Source organism: Neodiprion lecontei, chromosome 2 (assembly GCF_021901455.1).
Source record: "Neodiprion lecontei isolate iyNeoLeco1 chromosome 2, iyNeoLeco1.1, whole genome shotgun sequence".
Lineage (NCBI taxonomy): Eukaryota > Metazoa > Arthropoda > Insecta > Hymenoptera > Diprionidae > Neodiprion > Neodiprion lecontei.
The window spans coordinates 3,548,426-3,566,315 of record NC_060261.1 but is presented as its reverse complement, the minus strand read 5'-3'; the positions used below and the strand labels follow the sequence as shown (position 1 = coordinate 3,566,315).

At 34.1% G+C, this 17,890-nt stretch overlaps 5 protein-coding genes across 7 annotated transcripts; 3 read left to right on the top strand and 2 right to left on the bottom strand.

Moving 5' to 3' along the window:
• The first annotated feature begins 359 nt into the window (after positions 1-359).
• Positions 360-5,786, top strand: LOC107224509 (lysophospholipase D GDPD1). Its single transcript, XM_015664585.2, has 7 exons — positions 360-585; positions 724-766; positions 967-1,148; positions 1,219-1,439; positions 1,533-1,666; positions 1,883-2,000; positions 2,111-5,786. The coding sequence occupies exons 1-7, from the start codon at positions 462-464 to the stop codon at positions 2,231-2,233; spliced, it is 945 nt and encodes a 314-aa protein (XP_015520071.1). The 5' UTR covers positions 360-461; the 3' UTR covers positions 2,234-5,786.
• Positions 5,787-7,998: 2,212 nt separating this feature from the next.
• LOC107224705 (protein mago nashi homolog) lies at positions 7,999-9,082 on the bottom strand. Its single transcript, XM_015664878.2, has one exon. The coding sequence runs from the start codon at positions 8,927-8,929 to the stop codon at positions 8,489-8,491; it is 441 nt and encodes a 146-aa protein (XP_015520364.1). The 5' UTR covers positions 8,930-9,082; the 3' UTR covers positions 7,999-8,488.
• Positions 9,083-9,750: 668 nt separating this feature from the next.
• LOC107224677 (transcription elongation factor SPT4) lies at positions 9,751-12,168 on the top strand. Its single transcript, XM_015664843.2, has 4 exons — positions 9,751-10,073; positions 10,805-10,911; positions 11,019-11,074; positions 11,666-12,168. Exons 1-4 carry the CDS (start codon positions 10,005-10,007, stop codon positions 11,782-11,784), a joined length of 351 nt encoding a protein of 116 aa, XP_015520329.1. The 5' UTR covers positions 9,751-10,004; the 3' UTR covers positions 11,785-12,168.
• Positions 11,884-14,732, bottom strand: LOC107224669 (synergin gamma). The gene is made up of 5 exons (XM_015664831.2): positions 13,003-14,732; positions 12,745-12,908; positions 12,475-12,616; positions 12,222-12,364; positions 11,884-12,105 (listed from the first exon to the last, which is right to left on the bottom strand). Exons 1-5 carry the CDS (start codon positions 14,288-14,290, stop codon positions 11,884-11,886), a joined length of 1,959 nt encoding a protein of 652 aa, XP_015520317.2. The 5' UTR covers positions 14,291-14,732.
• A 27-nt stretch (positions 14,733-14,759) lies between these two features.
• LOC107224725 (geminin) lies at positions 14,760-17,437 on the top strand. 3 transcript variants are annotated; one of them, XM_046730683.1, is made up of 6 exons: positions 14,760-14,870; positions 14,927-15,019; positions 15,443-15,525; positions 15,896-16,014; positions 16,105-16,277; positions 16,405-17,437. In XM_046730683.1, exons 2-6 carry the CDS (start codon positions 14,966-14,968, stop codon positions 16,462-16,464), a joined length of 489 nt encoding a protein of 162 aa, XP_046586639.1. In that variant the 5' UTR covers positions 14,760-14,870; positions 14,927-14,965; the 3' UTR covers positions 16,465-17,437. The 3 variants fall into 3 exon arrangements, with proteins under 3 accessions (XP_046586639.1, XP_046586638.1, XP_015520387.1); XM_046730682.1 differs by having other exon boundaries at positions 15,407-15,525; XM_015664901.2 differs by having other exon boundaries at positions 14,782-15,019; positions 15,407-15,525.
• The last annotated feature ends 453 nt before the right edge of the window (positions 17,438-17,890 follow it).

The following is a 17,890-nucleotide window of genomic DNA, read 5'->3' as shown; positions in this document are numbered from 1 at the left end:
GGCGCTAGCGCCACCAACCAGTAACGCGTTGAACTACAGGTGCCAGTTGGGCCAATCCATTGAACTTTTAAATTTGACGATTTTCACAACCTTTGAAGACAATATTACTATAACATAGATGAAAAATTTTTGTAATTGTTCGTTATCGTTTGCAGAATCTGATTTCGCTTTGTCGATTTCGCTTAACGCAAATTAACGTGCTCAAATTGTTGGAATATTCGCGGTGAGTGCCAACGACATTATAGGGCTATTTTAGTCATTTTCACCATATTGTCCGATCTAGTTCCATTTAAATCTCGTTAATCATTTACATAGTTGGTATCAATATTTCTGTGCAAACATAATAATAATATTAATTTATCGTCTGCTACATAATGCGTTGCCTACCATAGTTCTACCTGTCACTTTATGCCTTTGTACTTGATCAGTCATCGTTCTCTGTAACGATAAAAATAAATAAAATGTTCTTTTACGCTTTGATCGGCGGCTACGTATTGACATCGATGATTTTATTCAAATACCCAACGTTGATACACAAGAAAAAAAAGGTGAAATTCATGTGTCATCACATCAGTCACAGGGGTGGTAAGCGCATAATTCTTATTATTAAATATTGATGTTATGCAGATTTTCTGTTTCACCTGTTACAAAAATTCATAACGCCTACTAAATATCATGAGCTTTTAATTAATCCGGCTAATATATTCGATAATTGTCTTTCAGGTGCTGGCGAAAGCTACGAAAATACAATGTGTGCATTCAAACGGTATGAAGTTTATTTTTCCTTTGTTTCATTTTCTCGTAGATTACTTATCAGTTTATTTACTTTTCACATTTGCACACCGTTCGGTTATGCAAATAAAATTATTTCCAAAAATGTTAATTATGTACTCGCACAAATAGCGAAATTATATCTAATCAGTTCGATTCAGTTTACACTGTATTTTAATGAGGTCTCTATTTCAGGGCTGTCGCAATTGGAACAGAAATGCTTGAGTTGGATTGTCATCTAACAAGAGATGGACAAGTAGTGGTTTCGCATGACCATAATCTATTGCGCAGCACTGGTAGGAATATGAATATATCGGATTTGGATTACAAAGATTTGCCATTACTGAAAAGGAATCTCCCTATTGACTTTGACCCAGGTATTTGAATCTCGCTGTTCCCTCTGTCGTATATTTTGTTAAAATCCATTTGAAAAGTAAAGTTTAACAGATATGGAATTTGTGGGATCTGAGAAAGAGGAGGAGCGAAGATTTGCCCTGTTGAAGGAAGTATTCGACACATTTCCCAACTTGCCTATCAACATTGACATCAAAGTCAATGACGATCGCCTCATCGCCAGGGTGTCAGATCTCATCAAAGAGTATAATCGCGAGGAATATACTGTGTGGGGAAACTTCAGTGACGAGATAACTAAAAAATGTTACAAAGCGGTACGTGATGTCGAACTTTAACTCCTACTGATCATTATTAATATTTGTATAGAATTTTAATTAGCACCTCGAATTTTCTTTTTCCATCCGCAGAATCCAAATGTGAACTTGCTGTTCTCTATGCAGCGTGTTACTTTACTCATATTCCTTATGTACACTGGTCTGTTACCATTTGTGCCTTTGAAAGAGACTCATTTGGAAATATTTCTACCGTCTATCTATCTGAGGTAACTACATCGCTTGTAAAACTTGTTTAAAAAAAAAAAAAACACTGCATTTTTCACTTTTCAAACAAACTTCTGAAAAAAAATTTCGAAAATTCCGTTTCACATAGTAAAATTTATCTAAAACGATTGTTTATTCAAGTATTATAGTGAAAAAAATTTGGGTTTATATTAATTTTCCAATGTAACTTAGAGAGCCATAATTTTCTTGTAATTCAGGCGCAAAGGTGGTCCAATTCCAACATTTCTTCCATTGGAGAAACTAGTTGTTCGCTCTATAAACTTATTACTCATGAGGCCATGTTTGTTTAATCATCTGCAAGCACGTGGAATACATGTAAGTATTGAGAATAATTCTTTACCGTTTTGAACTACACGTGTTTTAATGTACATTCATTAAAGCCATAATTTTCCTACCCATGTGCCTAATCAATTTTCATTTGCTAGGTATACTTTTGGGTATTGAATAAGGAAGATGAGTTCAAAGAAGCATTTGAACTTGGTGCCACAGGAGTGATGACAGATTATCCCACAAAACTAAAATTATTTCTACAAAATGGTGCGTTCTAAGATAATTTAATAGTATTGTTCACACCACATTTGTTAGGTATAGTTTGGAAAAAAGTCATTTTTACCCAGTATTTTCTGCTACGACAAAGTTAAATTTATTGGTCTAAAATCAACTCTGCTACTCAACGTGTCGATACGTACGTCAAAATTTTCGGCAAATTTTTCGCAAAAAGTAATCTCTTTTTAATCATTGACGAATTAATAATTTTTACGTTTAAGACACGTTTAAGATTGCTCTTGCTGAATTGCACGCTTGAATCTAGTCCATTTTAAATTCTATTGCTAATTACTAAAAAGAAAAGATCTGCAAGCTCATACAAGTTTGAATTACATTACACTCAATCTAAAGAGCTGAATAAAAATCAAACATACGTGTATTAACATTATCGAAGTACGGAATACCAGTCACACTTTTTTTGTATACGCATAAAGCATTTGTAAGGTTTGCTAAGATTTCACCTGGATTTAACCTTAGCCATTCAGATTATTAAGTTCAGAATCATTACCTAAGATCACATACCTAAGATCACAATAACAGACGAAGATTACGTTTTTTTTTTTTCTTTTTAATTGGTTTACTTAACTTCATCACAAGATCGTGAAAAAATGTTATAGTTTGAAAAATTCATATTTATTTAGATGTATTTAGAAAAAAGGTGCAAGTCATCTTTAAGCATACTCTACTAACTCAGCACGTTTTCCACTTTCATCTATGACGCAATTATTACTCAAAGACAGACACGCTGTTCATTAAAGATCAACCTTTCTACGAAGTTTATAATTTGAAGGCATTTTATCAATACACTTTCATTGTTTGTCAAAATGAATATCGTAATTATGACAAATAAGCTTTTGTCGCCGAGACTGATAAATCCCTGTTGAAATATACTTGAAAGTAATTTACTACACACTACAGAGAGTAAGTGAAGGATAGTTAAAATATTTTTCTTTTACACAGTCAAGTCTGACGATAATTGTAAACTATAAAGCTGCTGCTGTAAATAACTATTTAAAATTGCTGCCACAGTACTGTACAATGATACCATACTATTTTACTTTAAAAGAGCCATATAGTCAAATCTAAGGCTGTTACTGTTCGTAAAAAAAATTATATACACAAACGTACTGGTCTGCGACGATAAAGTTGCAAATTTTATATGCTAAGCTGTAGACTTATAATCGTTATAATATATAAATTCGGATAAATTATGGAAATGCAAAGGAAAGGGCTGTTTGCGATTAATATCATAGAATAGATTTTATTCGCGGTGATAAATTTGCTTCGATTACGTTGCCAAACAGAAAATAGTCAAAGAAAAATTGTATCTATATCTATCATAAGCTTTATAGGGTAGGGTAGTTCTTAGTCAATTGCTTGAGGCATCGCCGAACTGAGTTTTCAAATTCGTATTTTAACTGGACCATTTCAGACGCGAGAAACTTCTAGTTAAATCATTTGGGTATTCATTGTCTTCGGAATTGTTAGAATGTAGTAACAAATGGTTTGAATATCAATTGAATATTATAAATACGTGTCTCTGTGTTGGAGATTGTTTACCAACACAAATTCTTTGTTTGTAAGATCACTGGTACATATTACAAAAGTGGTCGTTAAAATTCAAACGGATCCCGTTAACCATTTGAAGGAACGGAAGAAGAATGTATTACACAAAGTATTATATACATATATATATATATATATATACCAATAACAGTTAAGCGGTGCCTTAATTATTGTTTGTCAAACACAGAATTTACCAAGCTACACATATACTGAGACAGCATTGTTTGAGCCAAATTTTCTAGGTCTTTGAAAATGAGTGCCATAAGCTTTAGTTACTTTACCTAGATTCAGGTTGTAAGAAAGCCGCTACAAGATATAGGCATAATAGCGGAAAAGATGTTGTAAATATAGCATGAGAATAAGTGATGTTTTGTTGTTTTGTGCTATTACTTATTTCCTAGGGTTAAAAATTATGAATTATTATTCGTATTTGATAAATTTATTTGTTATAGCATACTTAAAACCTAAGTATTATTTTTTTGTTCTAAATAAGCATCACGATTTATTCAAAATACGTACATGGTGTCAGTCATCCTTCTTTTTATCTTCAACTTTCTTGGTGTAGTATCGATTGTACGAATTGTCTTGGATAAAATTTTCCTAAAAATACAAAATTGTTGGAAAAAAAAACAAATTATTCTAATTAAAAAGTTGCCCCTGTACGTATAAATTTATAATTCTTTTCAAAAATTACATACACGTAATTAACGCCAAAATCAGGTTTCCAAATGTCTGTATATCAGTCAAATTTCAATATTTGACTGTGACTTGAAAATTGGGAATGCATAGATTTTCTTACAATAAGCTTTTGGAAACGTGAGTTATTTTTGTGTTACATATTAAAAGTGCATTTGCAAGTATTATTTCTTTGCTATTGAGAGTATTGCTCTTTGCTGTTACTTATTCCCTAGTTTATTAAATTTTACTACTGTACTTTTGTGACAAACTGTGATTTCCGATAAGCTTAAGGGCCCAGTTGTTATCTTATTTTCAGCTTGTATTGCATTAAATACTTGCGTCTGCTTAGTGGATTGAATATTTAAGTATTTAAACTTTTTCGCTAAGCAAATGTATTCGATGAAATGTGGGTATTATGAATTACATTTACTGTAATTGTAAGTAACGTGTAAACATTTTTATTTGTGGTATTGTGCAAATTTACACAATGAATAATTGTCCTTAAAACTACTTTCAACTAACGTTATTTCTAATCCTACTTGTAGCGACTTAAAGTCGAATATAATTGTGACAAATGTGATTGCATTTATTTTGGCCAAAGATTTCCTATCGCATTCTTTTATAAATTAATATTCAGTGTTATTCTTACAAATTTCTAGGTGTTAGTTCATCAAGCTTACCTAATTGTATTAGTAATTTTTAATGATCACAGAGTAATGAAGGTAATAGAGGCTTTTCTGTATGAACAAAAAGCAAAATATTCGATAAACATTTTTCTAGTAACAGCATCTTGCTTTTTAGTAAAATAAAGGTAATTGAATATTTGCGAATATGGTATGGAATATTTGCGGTATGGGAAGATTTATCTACCTTGGACCGAAAATGATATAAAAGTAATTATTCATTTTATTGCTATTCAAGTACAAATTTCTCATTTAAGTATCTGGTTGAAATTTGATCTTGTCAAATACTCAATACGGATCCTTCAACAATCTGAATATTTTTGTTACTCATATTCAATGATTAATATTTGCTACGAACTCTGTTTCGACGCTCGATTTTTGATGAGTCAGTGACAACGTATGTAATATGTACAATTTGTGTGGAAAGATAAATTTTGAAATACATTTATTCATTAGAAACAAACCGTTTACATTTTATCCATGAGATAAACTGATACTGGGACCAATAGACATTAGACCGAGTAACTGCATTGTCAACTGCTTGAGTATAGGTATAAAAAATGTACAACTATGCTTCGGCTCCAATGTTGTTTGGATAATGAACGATACATAAACATACCTACTGCAACTATTTATGAAAAATAAAAATTCCAAGTACTAATAAACTACTAGTTTAAGTTTATTTTTACCCTTTGCAAAACTTGTCATACTTTTACATCTGACCTTTGTATCATTTAGTTATTTTCTGCCAACAGCTTTTTTATATTATACTTTGTAAATTGAGCATAATAGGTGTACCTTAGAAATATTAAATTCAGAAAATATTTCTTTTATTTGAGTGTCGATTACACTTGGGAAAAAATTAAATATCATTTCAGGTCTGTGATCACTTTCATATTAGCGTTAATATCTGCATCACTGGTTGAAATTTAGTTTCAGTCACACAACCTCATATAATCTAATCTTTATTGACAAGTTAAAAATAATCACAGCACATTTTAGTCATAATAGTTAGCTGCAATTTCGGTTACAATCAGATCAAATAAAATTGCTCAATAGATTGATAATTTCCCACAATAATTAGTAAACTTCATGGAACAGTTTGAATAAAGAAGATAAACTATTGAAGCCATTCGAATATGGTATGAATAGTAATTTAAAGACGAATTATTTACACAACCAATATTCATTGTGATTAAACACGAGTAAGAATGAAATATTAATTATTTTGTAACAGTCCATTACCTCTTGTCTTAACTTACAGATACCACATGAGTGAATGCAGGTTATTTACTGCTAAGAACCAAAGATTTAACAATAATTTTGTACTGAATATTTATGTTTGTAGCATATTGAAAGAATGTCATGACACTACAAATATTCTCACGTTAGATTGTCTTAATTCTTTCAATACGAAGCCCATTCATGCAGTAACCTTTACTTTGAGATTGCTTTTTATCTTATTTTTATCGAATAGAGTTGAATCGAATATAAGTAAATTGAACTCTTGACTGCGTCCTCTATCGAGCGTCGCTCCATTACAAGTTCTTCAGATAGCCCTACGTCCTTCTCATAATCTTTCCGATGGTAAAGTATTTGTATTTTACAAAACATAGGATCTGTAAACCTATGTTGCCTGGCAAAATCTGGATTTACGGAATGAATTAACCAGTTGCGCAGCTACGCCTTTGGGATCCCCAATTTTGTAGTGCAACAAGTATTAGTTTAGATAATATATTACATATATGGTAGATAAAATATTTGCCGGGGAATAAATAAATGATCTAAGAGCATTCATGCCACACCAGCTCTCTTTGATCAGACATCATATATTTGTATGTGGGTTGTTTGCAATACACACAGGAATCTTTAGATGCGTGAAACTTCTGGGTATAATGTTTCTTCAACTTATTGAATGGGAAGCGCTCGTTGCAGATTAGACACTGTACTTCAGGTGATCTAAACCTCTCGTGTACTGCATCCGTAGCGACACGATCGTTCATGACGAATCTGGGCATTGAAAAACCATATATTAACAAAAAAAATAATTTCACGATATATTTTTAATAGTTATGGTAGATATTTCTCGCTTATTGGATTATTGGATTAGCCAACATACAAGAATAAGATTAAATTGAGATGCACAAATGTGGTGAAGCATGCTTTCAACTGTAGTGCACTGGGTCTTTTGGAATTACTATGAGGCATGTTTTTGCAAGCCACTGCTGTAGCAACCAAGGTATGCCAGAACAATTTTGAGTTTCACGTAACTACACTTTGGTTCATTTTGGTATCTATACCAGTGCCTCGCCAAAATATGCCTATATAGCCAAGTGTTTGATTCAATGGTTTGGTCATCCCGCCAAAAAAGATGGAAGACGGTAAGGCTCAGAACCAATTGAAAAATGAGGCATTCGAAGACTTTCACTTTATACTATAAAATAGCAAAAATATCAGCAAATTACATACTGCGTGCAATCGTTTAGCGTGAGATATTTGAACAATAAGCGTAATGTACAATCGATATGGGTGATTTGCGTACCTTCCACAATTTGACTAAACCCGGGAAATTTCAGATGAGCTCAAACACGCGAAAACACAGTCATTCACGAACTGTCACAGACTGACTCCGTGGGCCGTGAACACCACCTTACATGCCCTACGCCACGAACGCTATACAGACTAGACCGCACGCGACGAAGTGGGGGCCGGTGTGAGAGAGATAGTTGTGTTCTAAATTCCGGGCTACAAACATCAGTCCTGTGCATCGCACATCAATGTTTAAAGCCGTTGTGAGACTAACGAAGGGAAGAAAAGTACATATTAGAAATAAGAACATATAATTTGAAATTCTTTTATTCAATTCTCGGATATATTCCTGCCCAATTATCTTTATTTAAATATATGTGCGCGGCTCGATAATTAATTCCATTCCAATGTTTTAAATGGAATCACTATTTCATCTGAACAAAATTTATAAAAATAAAACCACGTTTAACTGTCGCTTGAAGCTTTCAAGCACCCCAACTGATACACTAGTCTTTTGCTCTGACGGTCAATATTTATATGCGAGAAAAATAATATGCAATGTCCAACATAACCTAACTTAGCAATAAACTTAAGCTGGATCTCAAGCACGGTTTAAGGATGTATTTTTTATAGTGATGGAATTGCTGTACGAAAGACTAAGTGCAGATTTATAGATGAAAACAAACATGAAGTTATCAACAGAATAATAAATACATTGTTTTCATTTTATTTGTATTACTCGTACACATAACCATCGAGACTGGCGGGGGAAAGGGGGGGATATACGATGATGGCAACCGTTTATATCGGTTTTATTTTGAAGTGGAGACCGATGAGCGAAAACACGAGGCACTTGAGGTCCTGGACGAGGTAATAGAAGCATCGTAGTCCTTCCGGATCCCTGGATTGATTGACGTCTAGTAGCGAACCAGTTTTAGATGTTGTGAATGAAATGTGTTCGTCTCCGATGACAATTTCCAATTCTTGTCGACCGACTCTGTCCGGTTGCGGCCATAGAGAATCATCCTCTTGCATTATTTCCGAATCCTGTATTATCCTCTTCAGTTCTTCCATAACGCAGTTGTGAACGTACGCTTCCTTGCGGATCATCGTGTCGTTTTTGTAGTTCGAATTGTTGGCGTACCTCAATTTTCCGTCTGGCCTGAATTCGAACTCGAGAAATTCGTGGCCGAATTTACCTTTGTGGCCTACGTAGTAGCGTATATAGAAATCTGTCGACATCTTCCTCTTTCCTCACTGACTTACTTTGCAATGTAATATAACCGCAAATTGCTTCACAACAAGTACGTGATCGATTAACTTCACAAAGCCAGTGTCGGACGCTAACCGCTCCTTTGCAATGCTGGAATGACACGATCAGCCTCGGAGCATAGAAATTTTAGATGGGCGATGGTTAGGTAGATTGGAAATTTGACGGTTCTCGGATTGGGTGAAAATGACGAATGTAGTGACTCACTCTGGGTATGTTCCGATATACACCGCGAGCACTGTTCAGTGCTCTTACTGGGGAGAAATTCGTTCCGTTATAGACTGACAGTATAGTCGCAGTATCCTAGGGAAATATATGACGTCATAAATTGTCGCCATTTTTCTGCTGTGAACACTGGTGTTTTCGAGGTAAGGTGCTCTCAGTGCTTTGATCACGTTATCAACAGCGTTCAGAAATTTAACAGCTTCCACTATTGATAATTATTATTATTGAATATTGTCATTTAAAAATACCGGCCGTTAAAAACAAAAATGGAAAATTTGAAGAAATTTTATCTATTGCAGTGTGAGACAAATATTATGTATGAAATGAAAGTAACGCCGAAAAATGTCGATCACAGTATACTGTACTGCGTTCCGTTTTAAACAGTAACCAGTATAGCTAACTATAAAGGAACGGCTTCGCAGTATACTAAATTGACGTCACACCTTACAGTGCTCGCAGTGTATAATACCCTCTATCATGGTCTTCCTAGAGAGTTTTTAGCACTGCCTACTGTATATGCTCTAACCCTGCCACCTAGTTTCGGAACGCACCATTGGAATGGAATAGCAAGCACAGGTTCCCGGTTTCAGTCATATACATATAGTTCAGTGTTTGGTTCAGTGTCGTTCAGTCAAGTTCAGTACTTCGTTCAGTGCAGTTCAGTACTTGGTTCAGTGCAGTTCAGTACTTGGTTCAGTGCAGTTCAGTTCTTTGTTGACGTTCACGAACGACCTGTCAGCGTCCATATTAAGCGTTCTGAAGTTAATTTATTAAAAAGAGATTAATTTAGTTCAACAAGTTAGAAGCAGCCGCAGATTAATCATGTCAATGGAGACTGTACCCAAAGATTTACGTGGATTGCGAGCATGTTTAGTCTGTTCACTGATTAAGGTAATGTTATCATCTCTTCCAAACATAACCAAACTTTGAGCCCAGTAAAAGCTATCCTATCTAGTCTATATATAATGGGTCTTTCTCTGTAAGTAGGCAACTCGCTGTCCCAGGCATTTTTATAACAAAAAGTTTTCAAGTAAACATTAAACAAAGTTATTTTTCGAAATATATAACAGTCATTTTTATGGATTTGATAACTTCGCCACCAAATTTCAATTAATTTATTTATTACAATTTTTGTAACACCTCGGAAAACAGTTTCCTGATGTGGCCCGAACTCAGTTTAGAGTTATAAGACAAAATATTTGCCGTTTGTTGCAATGTACCGAGATTTTTCTATAAGACGTTGGAAGTGTATTGTATAATGCATAATATTTTTTCATAATAATATTTTGATTTGATTTAGTTTTTGTCCTAATATGATTTAAAAAGTATCCCAAGGGTTCAAAAACAGTCCCTTGTAGCCGATTTAAAATATAATATAAAAATATTTACAAAAATGTACTATATTATATATATTTAATAGGCAAATCAATACCAATATTATAATACAAAACTAATGGTGTCTTTTCATTCGTTGCAATTTAAAAATGAACTTGACAGGAGACTGTTCAAATTCACCACCAAATTACAGAGAAAGACTCCTCTACCTTTTCAAATTTGCAAATTTCAATAATTATATAATCCATCTCACATTGAGTACTTATTTCTGCTTTAAAATATTACAGACGTTCGATCAGTTTGAATTTGACGGCTGCGATAACTGTGACGAATTTCTTCGCATGAAAAACAACAAGGATAACGTGTTTGATTGCACAAGCTCAAATTTTGATGGGTAAGTTCAATATTCATTTTTCTCAGTGTCTTAATTAGCTGATATTAATTTTTAAGCCCTATATAATTTTTTCGACTCATTTACATATTTTCTTTGTACGGTTTCAGAATGATTGCAGTAATGAGCCCTGAAGATAGTTGGGTCTGCAAATGGCAGCGAATAAGTGAGTAGAAATGAAAATTACAAGTAATTAACAGGATTACTCATCTACAGCAACATAATGATCACTTTGTTCCGGGAGAACCAATTCAATTTTAACGTTTTTTCTTCAGAATCTGCAATGAAGTTCTCATTATTTTTTATTAACAATTGTTTATTTATTTGTTAGATTTTCGAGGCAAAACAGAGTTTTGGTTGTACCATTGAACTAGTCTCATTGTTTCATCGCATAAATAATAAATACATGTGTGTATATGATTTGTCTATGCTATAGATAAAATTCATAAAATATGATAGAATAACATAAATGTGAAGATCTTTTTAGAGAATTCATAGGGTGATACGATATGAAACACTTATGGTTCTAAAAGACCCTAGATTCTTAATGAACAGTCCTCGCGTACAGACGCTAACTGTTCAGTAGTTAAACTATTCAGCATGTTACTAAATAATATTGAGATGCATTGTAGTTATCAGGATTATTATCGTAGATAAAACAATTATAAATAGATTTATTGGAATAACTAGTCTACCAGTAACGGAATATATACCTGTTTTTTAAGTACAATAAAGAGATTCAAATTTTATGTTTCAGACCGTTTCTGCAAAGGTGTGTACGCGATTTCTGTATCCGGACGTTTGCCAGCTAATGTCATCAGGGAAATGAAGAGTAGAGGGATCGTGTACAGGCCACGTGACACAAGTCAACGATAGATAGTATTATTTACTTTATAGTGGCATTATTTATTTTTATTTTTTTAAATTAATATGGAGTGACGGAGTGTGATCAATAAAATCTTTGTAATAAAAAAATCATACTTGTCTATTATTCAACGATGTAGAAGAAAGTTGAGACAAAGGGTAGGATAAAGCCGGAAGATTGTTACTTATGCAATTTAGCCACAAATTAGCACAGGTCACGTGATAGCTGCTCTCATTGTAAATAACTCTATCACTTGTTACTACTGTTAAGCATAGAGAACAAGTGATATTCTCACCATGATGTAAAGGCCAGACTGGCAATTCTGTGACGATCTGAAAAAATCAATGTAGATTAAAATTATCTTTCAACAGTTAATAAATAAGATTTGTTAATGATCTTGAAGTTACAATGAGTTTTTATATATATTAACATATTTTTAACAAATTACCGGGATATTGGAATAAAACGGTTCCATCTCAGCCCAAGTCCGGTCAATATCCATTAGAAGATCGTCGAATCCCATCATATTAATATCTAGTTCTTTATGAGAGAAATTTACTCTTCTGCAAACAGCTGCTACTTCAGCTAAATCTGAGAATGTTAATTGGACAAGAATAAATGAGATATTTTATACTACAAAATTTTTAATCAATACACACAAAAGTAGAGGATATGTATTGATAAGAAAATAAATTACTTACTACAGAGAAAATTGTAGCCTTGGGCAGAAGCAAGAACTTCGTGTAAAACATCTTCCGAGGTAATGCTGGTAAATATGTTTGCTGCGACTTGTAACAGAAGTATGCAGCCTTCCATGTACTGCTTCCATTCCCAATATATTAGCTGTGAAAATATAAAAGTACCTGTCAATGAATATTTACAAATGTAACTTTAGTTAATGAAGAATTTGGTCAGCGAGTCTCAGAAGTGTAAAAAGTAATTTTTTATCACAAAGCATGCATTTTTCAAACCTGATGCATGCTTTCCACCTGATGATCATCGTCTTGGCTGTTTGTTAAGAAACACTTTAAATCAAGGCTGGGAACAGAGCCAGATCGGGGTAAACAGCCTAATGATCCAATACCCAGTTCTATGCTATTTACTGAGATGTTATCTTCTTTTTGGACTACTTTATCTATAGTAAAAAAAAATAGATGATTGATTAAACAGATAAGAAAAAAAAAATGGTATGATGAAGAAACTTCGTATAACTTCATACATTGACTGACCTGATTCACTTATACCATCAAATTTTTCGCTCACTGCAGCAGGATCAGTAGCATTCTCGATTCTGAGATTACTAAATGAGTTAGAAATTCCTTGAACAAACATATTTTCTGTTCTAAAATCCGCATTAGAGTCTTTGAAGTCAAAATTTGAGAAAAAATCAATTGGCTCTTGCGAGGGCACAGGATTGTGTTTCGTTTCAGGTTGCTCGGCGGATACAAAGTCCCCAAAATCATCCGTTGGCAAAACGTCAATGCTTGGCGTTATTGCAATTGTAGTCGACTGTGGTTCTTCAACTAATACTCTCAGCGCGCTGTACTTGTCCTCCGTCGACTGAACGCTCATTAGGTCTAGTCGACCTTCCTCAATCTCTTTCTTTGGTGTTGTTACTTTGTCTCTAATTCCTTGCATATTTAAAAAACTATTGTTATCCAGAGACGAAGTCCCTCTATCCAGAAACTGAACCACATTTTCTTTAGGGCCGACTCCGCTCTCCTTGGGTAGATCATTGCTCCGTATGGCAGTGTCTTTGAGTATGACGACTTTGGATTGTGTTTTTATTGGACATTTTGGAAAAAGGTCAGCTATAGGATCGTTTCCCAGCAGCTCTTTGCTGCCAGGATTTCTGGCCTGACTACCGCCGGCGTGCGGCTTGCCGTTGTTAACTTTCCTTGGTTTTTCACTGGGTTTCTTCACCCCTAGATTATGGTTGGCCAGCCGGCTTCCGATTGCGGATCCCTGCCTGGAGTCGATCATAGGAACGCTTGGTACCGCCTGGCTGTTCACAGCCGGAGCACTTTGGAAGTCTGAAAATTCATCACTCGTGTCAAATGAGATATTTTCAGGCTGAGATTTCGCCTCAAACTTTGCTGGAACTGCTTGCTTTCCACCCAACAGTGACATATTTAAATTTGGTATCGGTGGTGACGGCGTCAGATGCAGGACGTCCAAACTATTGAAGGTATATGAAGCCTGAGCAATGGCCACCAGGGCTAGAACTACGTACAGTTCTTGCTCAGTCAATTGTCCGGCATACTTGTGATTGGCGAGACTCCAGATATATCCAAGAACTTCGGTCGGTAATTGACTAGTGAGTAGGAGTGGAAACACCTTGTTCGTGTCAACCAAGACTTCGTTTATTGCGCTCGACCCTCCGTAGACGGCCGGTTTACTCTCCTTCACATCTTCCCAGATTTGCCGATATATCGGCGGCAGCAAATTTGAGGTTGTCCACAACCAGCTTGGCAGTTGGGACATTTTTTTATCAACGTTGACGTGATTTCTGTTCATTTTGAGACGGTATAATCGTCGTTTATTATTCGGTATATGCCAGACTATTCAACTGCTATAATTATACTCCCTTTGTTATTCAAAATATGACTGTCGTAGACGCATTGTTTATCATTCAAATAATTCCAACTTATGTTTTTCGTATTACAATTACGAGTCCAACGATACACGTACGTATTACGAGATTCTAAACAGACCATTAATCAATTAATCATTACATTATGCTCATGTCACACAGTGTTTCACATACCGTTATTCCCACCCTTTCTCAATATTGTTAATAAAAAATTTTGAACACAATCATTTCTCTGCAGACGTTTTTTTTTTTCTGCTGCAAGCTGTCACTCCGTTCAGTCATCGATTACGTAATTGGCAACTTCAACTGTCTTTTCAAAATGCTTTGGCGTCCTCCCACTACCAGTAAAAACATTTCTCGGAACCGTCTACCTTTACGCAGCCGTAAAACGTGCACAAGTTGCCAATCTGTCCTATTTCGTAGATCACCGTTTGTGGCGTCGAAATTTTGTTTGAATTCGACGGTTGTGGTTTTATGTTCAAAGAAAAATAAACGGCAAAGGAGGTAAATAGGGTACAAGATTACCGAAATCTTCATAAATTTAAGTATTTCATTCCCAGCTTGAATAGAACACATTTTCGAGCCGCCAAGCTTGCATCATGAAGCCCGAAGGTACCACCAAAGTATCTGCCGCCAAAACCGCGGCTTCAGAGGTTAGTTGTCTGTGATCACAATTTCATTACCTAGTTCCTCTAGATAGAATTACTTAGGGCCAATTTCCTCTCCGACTAAGCTTAAATTTAATAAGAAAAAAATGTTAACGGGTTGCGTCCGAAGTTAAGGCAAATAATCACTTCTAGATAGTCCGTATTATTACTTGTTTGTCGTAATTTTTTTTTTTTTTTATCAATTTATTAAATTCAGCAAGAGTCAAACGAATCGCAGTTTATCAGTTTAGTAAATCTTCTATAGTACTGCTAGATTCACGCAGAGAATCTTTACTTCGTCTCTTCATTTGTTTGAAATTTTTCTCATTGATAAAACTCCGCAACACAGAGAGACGATAAGTTACTTACTTACTTTCTGTTCCCTGTAAATAGGATACAAAGGTAAGGAAATCCTTACGTGTTTTGCAGCCAGCTGCGAAAGATAAGGAGAACCTGGTTGGTGCCGGCAGAACGCTCAGATCTACAGCTTCTGCAAAAGAGCTTCTCAAAAAGTAAGTAAATTGCACCTAAATTTTCCAATACATACCTTATACGTACCGCAGATATCAACGTACGATTAGCATGAATCTCGGGAATATATCCAATCTATGCAACATTCTTAACACGTCCAATTTGTCCAAATTTCTTCTGTTATGTCTGTCTACGAAAAATATGATTTTATTTGAAAAATTACATGTGACCTTGAGTCATCCGAGGTTGATAAAGCCAGAGAAATTACATATTACGCGTTATCTTCCGTACGTGACAATTTTCAATTGAGGACTACTTAAGTCTTTGGAAATTTGTAAACAAATTTTTGACGTCTCAACCTTACTATAATACTTAGCCTTTCGTTTGTTGTATGGTTTTTTTTTGTCGCAGTGAAATGTCTGAGAAGACTGCAAAAACTGAAACAGTCAAGCGCAAAAAAGTGCATCACAAAGGTATCCAAACAACTCAGGAAAAAATCAAGGTATCAGTTGAAGATCTTACCTCTGAAGGTAATTACAGTAACTGTTTTTCTTAATCTTACGATTACTTCTTATGGCAATTTGCTTTTCATGATGTCGGTAATTTTTTTTCTCCTATAGCTGGACCAAGTGAAAATTATTGGGAAGTTTTGGCAGAACGCCGACGTATTGCGCTTGAAGATGCCCTGGAGGAGAACAGTGCGTTAACTGAACGTATTGTTAAATTGGAAGAAGAAAATCGCGTCTGCAATGAAATGTTGGATGAGACCAGGGCACTCGTCGAAGTATTGCAGGTAAAACCATTTACCTACAACTGCGATCACTCGTTATTAATCCATTTCCTAATGAAATTTTTCTCAGATTCATATCTCAAAGGTTTAATTACGTCGATCAGTATTCAGCATATTTTATTTGTTTCAGGAAATGATTGGCGAGGATGGAAACGGTATTAATAACTCCTTAGATGACAGCGCTTTATGAATGTAATATGCTTAGATTATTGGAATGTTGAGCTAGGGTGTATCATCTTATTTTTAAATTCTGGTTTATTACAAAGCTGCATAACCTCGAAACATATCAGCATTCATTATTTAAAACAATGACTCAATTACCAGCCATGTAATTGTATCGAAGATAACAGAACTTAATGAATTTGGTTTTTATTATGACAGATTCGATGAATATCTGAAATTTAAATTTCACATCGCTGAAAAACTACTGGAAACTTAAAATAGATATTTTTCTCTGTTCATTATTTTCCATCAAACCCGCAGCTACTGTGTTCCTAAGTACAATTCATCAATTAAATATATCATTTTATTTCTCATATACGATTTTTCCCAAAGCAAAAGATGTACACAACTTGAATACTCTATAAACTGTTATTTACGATGAGACTAGATAGCAGTAAATGCATTGATTCTTTCAATTTTCCATTTCGTTATAATGTACTGATGCGACTGGCTAATACGTCTACCTTTATTCTAAACAGTGTAATTAAACGTAGAATAAAGTATCATTTTTATTTTTGTATCATTTATAGAATTAAACCATAAGTACTCTTCGTCATTTAATATATAACAATATAAATCTGTATTTGACAGCAATAATTCATCAATCAATGTTGATTTCTAAACCTAAAAAAAAAAAAATATGCTGATCTGATACTTATCGCGAATTGTTTCCTCATATCTATATTATAAACATAAAATAAATATAAGTATAATGTAAAATCTTATGAAATAAAATTGTAAAACAGAATATAACATGCGTATGACTGATAACAAAAATCACAAAGAGTTGGTACAAACCACTTTTCTAAGCTCAATTGCGATATTTATACAATTCGTGTAAATATTTTACGATCTTCTTTGTTTTCCATAAGTATAACATTTATTTTCCATTTCTTATCGGTGCACAATTACAAATCGAGATTGAGATTCCAATTTTGAAACACGTGAAAAAATTAAACGGTAATTAATGACAAGATAAAACTTTCAAATAAAAAGTGGTAGTAAAAATAGCTATATCTTGTACAAATAATCCTATTGCGCTATCATAAATTTTTTTTTGTGATACGCAGCTTGAACGTAATTGTACTAAAAATACTATTAACGATTGCACAGAGAGAATCACCTCTTTCTATTTTAAGTAATTTTTATCAGGAATTGAATTTTCTTACGAATAATAAATAAGTTCACATTGAAGATATCCTTCCATTTTAATTGTTACACTACGAATCGCTACTGTTACATATCAAATCATACGAAAAGAAAAAAAAGCCTATTGACTTTTTCTTGAATGTGTAAATTTGTGTATATAATTAATCAGCATTTTGCATGAGTATACGCAAAAAGAAAAAGAAAAAAATAAATAAATAAAATGCCCGGTATATATATATATATAT

Excerpts from the sequence above, each read along its gene's own strand:
- LOC107224509 (XM_015664585.2), top strand. The coding sequence starts at position 462 with ATGTTCTTTTACGCTTTGATCGGCGGCTACGTATTGACATCGATGATT. Across the intron at positions 586-723 it reads TCACATCAGTCACAGGGGTG|GTGCTGGCGAAAGCTACGAA; the intron begins GTAAGCGCATAA and ends ATTGTCTTTCAG. Across the intron at positions 1,149-1,218 it reads CCCTATTGACTTTGACCCAG|ATATGGAATTTGTGGGATCT; the intron begins GTATTTGAATCT and ends AAAGTTTAACAG.
- LOC107224725 (XM_046730682.1), top strand. The coding sequence starts at position 14,966 with ATGAAGCCCGAAGGTACCACCAAAGTATCTGCCGCCAAAACCGCGGCT. Across the intron at positions 15,526-15,895 it reads GCAAAAGAGCTTCTCAAAAA|TGAAATGTCTGAGAAGACTG; the intron begins GTAAGTAAATTG and ends TTTTTGTCGCAG. Across the intron at positions 16,015-16,104 it reads TGAAGATCTTACCTCTGAAG|CTGGACCAAGTGAAAATTAT; the intron begins GTAATTACAGTA and ends TTTCTCCTATAG.
- LOC107224669 (XM_015664831.2), bottom strand. The coding sequence starts at position 14,290 with ATGAACAGAAATCACGTCAACGTTGATAAAAAAATGTCCCAACTGCCA. Across the intron at positions 12,909-13,002 it reads TGATGGTATAAGTGAATCAG|ATAAAGTAGTCCAAAAAGAA; the intron begins GTCAGTCAATGT and ends TTTTTACTATAG. Across the intron at positions 12,106-12,221 it reads CGTTTTATTCCAATATCCCG|ATCGTCACAGAATTGCCAGT; the intron begins GTAATTTGTTAA and ends TGATTTTTTCAG.
- LOC107224705 (XM_015664878.2), bottom strand. The coding sequence starts at position 8,929 with ATGTCGACAGATTTCTATATACGCTACTACGTAGGCCACAAAGGTAAA.
- LOC107224677 (XM_015664843.2), top strand. The coding sequence starts at position 10,005 with ATGTCAATGGAGACTGTACCCAAAGATTTACGTGGATTGCGAGCATGT. Across the intron at positions 10,912-11,018 it reads ACAAGCTCAAATTTTGATGG|AATGATTGCAGTAATGAGCC; the intron begins GTAAGTTCAATA and ends GTACGGTTTCAG. Across the intron at positions 11,075-11,665 it reads CTGCAAATGGCAGCGAATAA|ACCGTTTCTGCAAAGGTGTG; the intron begins GTGAGTAGAAAT and ends TTTATGTTTCAG.